Source organism: Bos mutus, chromosome 8 (genome assembly GCF_027580195.1).
Source record: "Bos mutus isolate GX-2022 chromosome 8, NWIPB_WYAK_1.1, whole genome shotgun sequence".
NCBI lineage: Eukaryota > Metazoa > Chordata > Mammalia > Artiodactyla > Bovidae > Bos > Bos mutus.
In genome coordinates, this window is record NC_091624.1 from 46,139,584 (window position 1) to 46,150,028 (window position 10,445).

The window sequence follows — 10,445 nt, forward strand, 5'->3', positions numbered from 1 at the left end:
TTAGTCATCACTTTTTACATATGTCCTGAATTGAGCCTTCAAATGCATATTTATCTCTTTGCCATTAGTAATGATGATAGACTTTTTAAATTATTCAAATATTTTAAATTAATGGCAAAGACTTTAATTTATTACATGCACATCCATTTTGAGTTGCCCTGATCTTATGTCAGTTGAGTGTCAGGTAGAAACTTGACTTAATTTCAGTGACTGAATGTCAAATTCAGGTGCCCTCCTAATAGTTCAATACCTTTTAGGCCCGTGGGATTTCCTGGTGTCAGACACTAACATAACTTGAGCTTTTCTTTAGCGGTGAAGACACACAGTAGGATGACAGATCTGGACATTTCATTGGGAGGTAGCAAGTGTAGAGCATTTCAGTGAACAATGTGAAGATTTCTACAGGACTTCTCAGAGCCCACAGTACAGTAAAATTGTTATCTGCTGCAGTTGGGATCAATAGTTGGTTAACTTAAAAAATTCAGTTAGAGCAGAGAGTTGTAAAAATAGAATCAACCTCAAGCATTTTGTTCTAACTTGTGTATTCAGTTGCCAATCTTTTGCTCTGGACTAAAAGCTTTTCTTAGGCTGCATCTGTCATTTCTCTGGCAGGCACTGCACCCACTCATTTGATACCATTTTGGCTTTCTTTCAAGAATACCAAAGCCTTAAAGACATCTGTGAAGCAGTTTGATACTACTTTCTGTCTAGATTTTTACTAATTTTTCCAAACTTAAAAAAAAAAATCTTGCTAATACCTAATTTGACACCAGTTTTCTAGCATTTTGCCTTTATCGTATTTTTCTAAGGCATCTGACCCAGCTTTCATAAGACCAGTACCTTCTTTTTACAGTCACATTTCATCTATATATAATTAAAATCACAGGCATTTGCGGCCAAAATGGGGCTGGGAATAACACAGTGAGTGGGCGTTGGACTGCAGTGAACAAGAGACACGGAAGAGCTTACTAACTGTACCCTCAGCGGCGGAGGACATCAGGCTGTGTCACAGGGCACGGAAAGCATCAGTGATCTGACCAGGTCCTAGTTTCACTGGCCCCCATTTAGGTGTCTGCTGTACTCAGGTGTGTGCTATGAATCTCCTGGAGGGGCTCAAGTCTGTGTTTTTCTAGCTTGATTTTTCCTGAAACCCTTTTGTGTTCCACGGGACAGAGTTTGGGAAACACTGACTTGCAGCCACCTTCTTCTTCACAGTTTTCTGTCAGTCTCATGATGAAGTTTCTCTTGGTCCTATAGACTCCTGGGGAAACAGACCGGACTAACTCCTGACACTCCGTACCTGGACCCCTGCCTACCCCTGGACATCAAAGATGAAATCCAGCAAAACGGACAGACGCTGTACCTGCGGGGGACGGGGGACTTTGACCTGTGCCGGGAGACCATCCAGCCTTTCATGAACAAAACAAACGAGACGCAAACCTCCCTCAATGGGGTCTACCAGCCTCCAATTCACTTCCAGAACAGCGAGTTCTACGGCTTCTCCGAGTTCTACTACTGCACGGAAGATGTGTTACGGATGGGCGGAGACTACGACGCCACAGCATTTACTAGAGCCGCCAAGGTAACTGTCCAGGGAGCTGGTGTAGGCAGTGACAGCCCCAGACTGGAGCAGGACATGGGAGGTGGCAGAAGGCTGTGTGCAGCGCCTTAGCAGCCCTGGCTGGGCCTTGGTTAGGTGAGAGGGACAGTCACAGCAGAAGCCAAAACACCCCCCGTGAGCCAATTTCTGCTCCACTCCATGGACTGCACTACCATCATGGCTCCCACACGTAATAGTGTAATTCTGGTCCCACAGCTCCTCACAGCTTCCTGCCCTTTGCTGCCAGCACCCCTCTTCTCTTGTTCTCCCTGCCTTCCTGAAAGCCCCCTAGGCTCCAAGCCTGGGCAGTCGCCTCCCTTGGTCCTCTGACCTGTAGGTTCTTGGCTGGTCTCATCTGAATTCATGGTTTGCTGCTGCCTCCCAGAAAGAGGCTCCACATGTGACTCCTGCCCAGTGCCTACTAGCTCTCACAACTCCAAACATCCCCTCCTGTCTCCCCATTCTGTTCTGCTGTGTTGCCTTGATCATGGCATCACAAGCCATCTAGTCCCCCTCCCCTCCCCCTGTCACTCATCCATCCCTTCCCGTACACCCTGTTACAGCAATCATTAAGCATATTATTATACGTCAGAAATAACTTTTCAGCCTCTGCTCTCCCTGCTTTCTGTCCCACCCTCACTGTCCCAGTCCTGGACTCTGTCACTTGCACCGTTGCAGGAGCCTCCCTCTGGTGCTCCTGCTCTGGTCTCCCTCCCATTATTCATTCTCCGCACTGCTCCCCAGTGTTCTGTCTGAAACCCAAGTGCTGCCACCTGGTCTCCTTTTCAGAGTCTTCAGCGTTTCCTCTTGCTTCTAGGATGAATTTCAAATACCTTAGTGTGTCTGCTGCCCCCGCCCGCGTCTCCCCACCCAGCACTTTATGCTCTAATCGTATCAGAGATTTGTTTCCCTCCTGTCAGCGCTCCCTTCCATCTTGTCTTCAGCCGTGGTGTTTCCTCTGCCTGACAGGTGTCCTAACCCTCTCACCCCAGGCTGAGCACCATATTTTCTGTGTCCCCTGTCTTGAGTTTCACTGCTTCTCTGAGCCTCAGTTTCTTTACCCTTTAAACAGAGTTTAGAATAGCAGCCATGTCAAGGAGCTGTTTTAAGCATTACATTCAGAAAAGGTGCTGACACAGTGTTCAGTAAGTCTTAGCTCTTAATATATACCTCTGTACAAGTGACATCAGGAAAAGGTGGCATCTCTTTCCCATCTCTTGTAATCATCCTGGTGTGCCCAGGGGCATTCCTAGTGTCTCACATGGTAAAGAATCCGCCTGCTCATGCAAGAGACTCAGGAGACCCAGGTTTGACCCCTGGGGCAGGGAGATCCTCTGGAGTAGGAAATGATTACCCACTCCACTAGTCTTGCCTAGAGAATGCATGGACAGAGGAGCCTGTAGTCCCTGGGTTCGCAAAGAGTCGGACATGACTGAGCAACTGAACACACACACTGAGTTCCCAGAATACCATGTAGCCATGGACCTAGGTGTTAAGTCTGAATCATCTGAGGTACAACTTCACTTTTCCAAAATCTGTGCCAGTCACATGCAGTCACGGGGGGAGAAACTCAGCAGTTTGGAAGAGGTTGCTTGTGGGCAGTGAAACTCTCTGTAACAATGATCTTGACCAAAATTTAAGATGAAAAACAAGCATTGTCTCTCTCATCAGTGAAGCATTCACGGAGTGTGTGTGTCATGTCCTTGTGGGATATGGACATACATTAAGCTTGTGTTTCCTAATTGGAAGGATATGTTCATTATGAATATGAATTTGGTCAATACTTTTTTTAAATGAAAAAAGTTTAATAAACTTGGGATATACTTGGGGTGAAATTTCTTTCAGGATTATTGTGCCACAAAGTGGTCGATCCTGCGGGAACGCTTTGACCGAGGACTGTATGCCTCTCACGCCGACCTCCACAGGCTCAAGTAAGTCATGGACAGAGAGCCCAGGGTATGTTGAAGAAACTGTGTGTCCAGTCTTGGCCCCAGTCTACCTTTGCGTCCTCATCGGTCCCTGCTCTTCCACATCTGCCCAGGGTCCTTTCAGATGGATGGCAAAGACTTGCCCAAACATGTCTTGCAGTCTTGGACTCCGTTTTGGTCTTCCTTCCACCTGGGATTCTCCTGTGCATCTTTTGCCATTGATGCGCTGCCCAGAGGTCAGAGGTCAGAGCTTTTTTCCTCTGTCCACTCAGCCAGGCTCTGTCCCTCTCTCCGAGTCTCCAGAGCCCTCATTATGACTCTGGCACATTTATCATATTCTGTTTTGTTTTATGACATTTGTTGCTTTTTAAAAATCCTTTGCTTAACCACATTGGCTATGTTATTATTTATGATGATATTGTATTACTTGCTTAGCCCAGCACTTTGCAAAAAGCAAGCCTCTGATAAATATTTAAAATCATAGACTATCAGAGCCAAAAAGGACCCTCTCATGTTCTCATTATATAAAAAAGAAACTGAAGTTCAAAGAAGGTGACTCTTGCTCAGTATTCATTCAGAAAGGAGTTAAATGATGGAAAGCCGAAGGGGAAAAATCTCTCATGGGCACCACGTATTAAATTACATAGAGATCAGGTTTCATGGGCGAATCAATTTGACAGGTGAAAGATGTGGGACAAGGAGTATAAACCAAGCGAATCAGCTGGAGATGCTGATTTGGCCCTCAGGACCAGCCTCGTGAAGTCCATCACAGAGGGCAAGACCAACCACAGGGGTGTGTTTGGACCAGTGACTCAGTCCCCTTCATGTCTGTGCCATTTGTAGGTATCAGTGCTTCAAATCTGCCTGGATGTTTGAGGTGTTCCACAGGGGCTTCTCGTTTCCTGTCAACTACAGAAATTTAAAGACAGCCTTGCAGGTTTACGACAAGGAGGTGCAGTGGACTCTCGGAGCAATCCTCTACAGGACCCGCTTCTTACCCTTGAGGTAAGGCTGGGCATCTGGTAACAGAAATCCAGCCGAAGGTGCTTCTCTGCGTCTAAGGGATCCTGGTAGCGTGGGTGTGGGCTTTTGGGGCGTTGTTAATGCTCGCTGAGGGCAGATTGGGAGCATGGCGGGGTTGGAGGGGTGGGGAGGGAAGGCTTCTGACTTGGTCTTCCACACTGGTGCATCCTCCCCTCCCATTGTCATCAGCTCTCTGTTCCCTAGCCCCGACACAGAGGGGTCCATTCTAGGGTCCTTAACCCTTATGGCCTTGGACCACTTCCTGAAATCTTGCTTTTAGTGCATAATATAAATGCAAAAGTCTATAGAGGAAACTGTTATATTGCAATATATTTATCAAACATTACAGAAGACAAACTTGTGATTTGTAGTGTATGTTCTTCCTTATTAAAACCTTAGATAGCAAGACCTGGCAGCAGAATTCATATTTTCTGGAATTTCAGTGTAGTGATACCTGTTGATAGTATTTTGAGGCATCTGCAGAACACCCCAGTGTGATGGAAAAGATCTGTGAGTTGTACTAGGAACTCACATGTCCTGCTGACACTGTAGTGGTCTTTGTCTGCATTCACATTCAGTGGAAATACTGCATTGCAGCCAGAGTCATAAAATAAAGACATGTCTTCTTCCCCTTTCACATTCAGACCTGGCTGTCAGTTGACCCCCACATCAGAACCCTGGTTCACAAATAAATGTATTAGCTGCTTTTGGTTTTGTTTTTCCCTTCATTTAATTAAGCCTTGCCCAGCAGCATATTTAGCTGGGTTAACAGCAGAAACTGAGAAGTAGGTGTTACTGATCACAAACATGTGCTTTGATTCCACATGGCTTCTGTGTATTAGTGAAACACAGTTCTAACTTTCTCTGATTTTTGTTACCCAAACCAGAGTGTTGGTAAAATACACTTTCATGTGTTACCATTTTCATACTCAGAACCACCCTCTGCTGGGCCGCATTATCCTGCATTTTAGAGGTGAGGGAACCGGGTCTGGGAGACAGAGGTGACAGTTTCTGTCTGGTCCTAAACCAGGTCCCCCCTGCCCGGTCCCTGGGCACCGTCACCTTGCATCTGCTGCCTGCCTAGTTAGCCGTCCTGTTTATTCTTGTTCCCCGGGGCAGAGACATCCAGCAGGAGACCTTCCGGGCCAGCCATGCGCACTGGCGGGGCTTCTCCTTTGTGTACAACCACTACCTGTTCTCCGGCTGCTTCCTGGTGGTCCTGCTCGCTATCCTCCTCTACCTGCTGCGGCTGCGGCGCATCCACCGGCGGGCCCCGCGCAGCGGCTCAGCTGCCGCAGTCTGGCTGGAGGAAGGCCTTCCGTCCCAGAAGATAGCTGGTACCTTATGAACCGGACTCCGAGCCCCCAGAAGACTCTACAGGAAAAGCCATTTTTGCCTCAGGGTTTCTCCTCTTCATTCTCACTTAGTTTTGCTTTTCCTTTTCCTTTTTGTTCCTTGAAACAAAACCAAACCCCACTGTTAGTAAACTCCACTCTCCTAGAAGTATTGCGTCCAGCTGTTCTGTGTACAGCTTTGAATGGAGGAGTCAGGAAAAGGGAGCATCACTTCATTTTTGCTGCATAGACTGTCTGACAAAAATTACAAAGATTTTGGGTTGTTCTCTAAGGCATATTCGATTTTAAACAGATGCACTTTGATACTGGAGGAAAACAGCAGGCTGTCCTCTGTCAGGGGAGTTGGAACTGAGGGGTGACGCTTTCACAGAACCAGAACACGTTCTCACTGGACTGATCATCCCTGTTTCTGTCTTGAAAGCTCTCACCTAAAGAGGGAGATGCTTAGTTTTATTTATTGTTCAGGGCTCTTACTGTTTATTTTCTTGGCAGGTTTAAAAAACCAGAACCATTTATATCCACAGTAGGTAGGTATAGGCACCAAGAGGTAGCAGTTTTTAAAATTGATAGGAAGAGACCTGAAAAAATGTGAAAATGACCAGAGTGCTGTGTGTGTGTGTGTGTGTGTGTGTGTGTACGCGTGCACGCGCCCAGCACCAATGGGAGAGAGAGAGAGAGTACAGTGCTGTCACTTTTAAAAGCACATGCTTCAGAGTCTACTGTTGCATTTCATTTCATTTAGAAAAAAATCAGTCCTCGATACCAACCACAGGCAATTACTTCCTTCATCCCATCTTTCAGCACCCTTAGAACACTATGTTTTTGACTGAGTTGGAAAATTCATAGTTTCACTGGTTTTAATGTTGTTAGAACTGGAGCTGGTGTCTGCCAACTGGCATGTCTGTATTTCTCATTCATTTGTGGTTATTTAATTGTGCTCTGGTTTCTTCCACCTACAAGTTGGTATCCCTCCTGCCCTCGTATTTCAGAGACTTGGCTTGATTGTTGTGGTTGAGGTAGTCCTGGCAGGGCCACTGTAAAGCCACAGGACTAAGAGAAAGAAGAATCAACTCACATTTTGAGGAAAACAAGTTTGACATTTCAAACAAAAATCTAAAAAGTCTGTGAGATGGGTGGTTTTTTACCTATTTATTTAGTTCAGAAACTTTGGACATTCTCATACATAGTTTTTTAGATGATGGTGTGTGTGTGTGTGTGTGTGTGTACACATGCATGCACGCCCCTAGACTATTTCTTAATTCCACAACAGGTAAATCCATCTAGTTGGTAACAGATTTATATTTTGAGAGTCATCAGCTGCTTTTTAAAAGAAACACTGATGAGAGAAAGAATTCAGGTTCTTAAGCCCTTATTTAATTTAGAAAAAAAATTGGATATTCATCTTGTCTAGTAATTACTTAAAAACCTGACATACTATATGTTGATAACTTAAGAGATTACAGATTAAAAAAAAAAAAAGATTACAGATTTATGAAAGAAATGCAAATCCTCTGATCCTGCTCTTCGAAGTGAACATTCTAACAATGGAAAAATTGTTGGTAGAAAGTTTGCCTCTCAGATATCAAGAAGGTTGGAGGAGCTAGATGGTGTCATAGCATCTCATGTGTAGAGAGACTTAAGAGAGGATGGAGACAGGTATTTCTCGAAAAAATCCAGCCTCTGAAATGCTGATCTCCACCTGTTTAATTCCTTGGTTCCTGGTAAACACTGTTCTTTTTCAAGGCACAGCCACACCGTGAGCTGTGTCGTGAGTACCCCAGGGGTAGAGAGCTGGCATGCTTCTCCTTGACTTCTTAGAGGGGTTGCCCTGCGGACTGTAGGTGGCATTAGTGATGAACAAAAAGTAAGTTTACACGTTAGCTTTTCTACCACCAGCCATGTGGAGTAGTAAGGCCCTAACCTGCAGGATGAAAATTTCCCAGTACCTGGAATATGTGATTTTGCCTTTCAGATCACGACAAGGATAAGCTAGCACAGGTAGGTTTAAGTGGGCGTAAATTAAGACCTCCTACGGTAAACAGCCACTTTTTAGATAAAGGGTGCTAATGTGGTCCAGCTCTGTATGTTTGGGGAGTGCAGCAGAGACCAGCATGGAAGATCCAAGCTTGACATCCGTCTGCCAGGACCTATCTCAGTCTCCAAAAGGAGTCCCCAGATTAGGGTCCCAAGGCACAGTGGTCTTGTACTTTGCATAGTTCGGAGCTGTGTACCCCATCAAAGAAATCCCAGCAGAGGCTTGGCAAGCCATCACCCACAGGGAAAATCTGGGAGACTCTTGAGCTGAGAATGTGTTTTCAGTTTTTTTGAGGTCATTAAAGGAAAAGTAACCGATACACACCAGAGACTACATGTGACCTGTAGAGCCTCAGACACTTACTCAGTGTCCCTTTAGAGAGGACGCTGCTGAGCCTCCACAGAGGGTCCATTCAAGAACGGATATCCAGTGCCTTCTCTCTATTTAGAGAGGTCCCTGCGACCAGCGTGAGCACAGAAAGAAGGGCCAGAGACATGACCAAGTGCAATCTGAAAATAGTTGTGGATGTGCCAGAATCTCACTCATCTTTTTCTCTAGGTACTTTTCAAGATTGGTTTTCTAATAAACCAGATAACATATTCCCCCCTCCCCCAACCCAAATTTAAAACATGCTGTTGGGGGGTGGGCGCTCACTCTGCCCTGTTGTGACATCAGCAGGCACAGGAGGGGCCTAATTCTGGAAGCAAAGAAATAATGTCAATTAAGGGCTGGCTAAGAAGGCAGTAAAGTGTGAACACTTTTAGTGACAGAAAGCAGGAGAAATCAGATGGGTGGGAGGGAACTTGCTGAAAGCCTCGAAAAGAGCAGTGTTCTGTGTTAGCTTTCTGTTGGGTGGAAAGATTCCTCAAGTAAACGCTTCTGTTCATCATCCTACCTGTGCTGCTCCTTTTTAAACCTCCAGAGAATGTTCTTGAATATTTTACAGTCCCTGCAATGACATCACAGTAAAAGTACAAACAGACTGATTGGTCCCAGTGGTTTTTGCACATTCTCGCCCTAAACCACTGGCTTTTTGCAGCTCCCCAGCTGGAAGCTGGGGAGACCCCTTGCTCTCCTGTCACCATACCTGTGCACCCAGGTGGGAAAGCTCTAGAGTACCTGGTGTTTAAATCTGAAACTCAGATTTAACATAGGATACTTCTCCATCTAAGAAGCATGCACCACTTAGCAAGAAACTCAAACAGGCAACTGCGTTTTCCAAGCTTTTTTTAAAAAAAAATCAGCTTTAGAATATTGTGTGGTTACGTGCAATGAGTGCAGCAGAACTACCTATAAGTAAATTATTTAGTTATTTATTTCTCTTTCAGGGTTATGTTTTTTTACGTTTTTATTGATTGTCCTCTTCCGTAGTGAATGAGGTGACCAACCAAGGAGAATTCTGTGTTCTGTTACTGAGATTTTATTTCGAGGTTAGGAATTATACAAACTAAGGGAGCATCTCTAAATGTTTTTGATTTAAATGGTGTTTTCCATTCAAAGAATAATTGCCCTCGGGCAGTTGTGCTGTTGTATCATTTTCTGTGTTTGGCAGCCTCACCCTGCGACACTCCAGAGGGATGGGTGCTGAGAATAAAGTGGAAGTTCATCTGATGGCCCATAGGTTCTGTGTGAGCTTGCTTGCTTGTGATTTGTAAAGAGATTTTCCTCTGATGTTTGAATCTTGTTACCTGTTAGAATGCTTAGTTGAACTTGAATCTCAATTCAGTAAAATAAATTGTCTGAGTCTGACTACAGACTCCATGCGTTTGCTGTATTTGACAGGCGTGGTGGAGGGAGGGGTCCCGGTGTCCTTCAGCTGGAAACCCAAATATATAATGAGTAGAAACATTCACCACGGTGTAATACTAAGCTATTCATCAACAATAAAGGCCATTGAAAGACTACTGTTTATATAAGATTGTCATTTTAAAGGACCCATTAACTATATCTCCGGTGGGTCAGACGGTAAAGAATCTGCCTGCAATGCAGGAGACCTGGGTTCAATCCCTGGGTCAGGAAGATCCCCTGGAGAAGGGAAAGGCAACCCACTCTGGTATTCTTGCCTGGATAATCCCATGGACAGAGGAGCATGGTGGGCTACAGTCCATGGAGTCGCAAAGAGTCAGGACTGAGCGACGGAAACACATTAACTATGTATATACATGAAAGGAAAAGAAATGATCAAATGTTATGCATTTTTGTCTTATAAGTAGTAAAATAATTGCTGACCTTATATTACACCATTTTACAATTAGATCTAAGTTTAAAACCATTGGCTTTTTTTCCAGAGAAGCATGAATCCCGTTATTAATGTTGCCAGCAACTATTAGAAGCTACCCCTATTTTTCAGCTGTTTGAGAATATCTAAATAGGGCTGCAGGAGGAAGGACCTGAGCCATAACCTGAAAATAGATGTTAAGAGACAGATGGAAAGGAAGGGGACCGGCTGTTAAGAACAACAAAAATAAAAGCAGGGCAGGTTCGGGGGAGGCAGAACCAAGTGG

At 44.9% G+C, this 10,445-nt stretch overlaps 1 protein-coding gene across 4 annotated transcripts in view; it reads left to right on the top strand.

Annotated features, from left to right (window-relative positions):
• ENTPD4 (ectonucleoside triphosphate diphosphohydrolase 4) overlaps positions 1–9,690 on the top strand; it is a 120,398-nt gene extending 110,708 nt beyond the window's left edge. For all 4 annotated transcript variants that reach the window (XM_070375532.1, XM_070375533.1, XM_070375531.1 and 1 more), the window contains exons 10-13: positions 1,258–1,582; positions 3,446–3,531; positions 4,372–4,533; positions 5,671–9,690. In XM_070375532.1, the coding sequence (XP_070231633.1) occupies positions 1,258–1,582; positions 3,446–3,531; positions 4,372–4,533; positions 5,671–5,899 (802 nt within the window). In that variant the 3' untranslated portion in view covers positions 5,900–9,690. The remainder of the gene's footprint in view (positions 1–1,257; positions 1,583–3,445; positions 3,532–4,371; positions 4,534–5,670) is intronic.
• Positions 9,691–10,445: the final 755 nt, after the last annotated feature.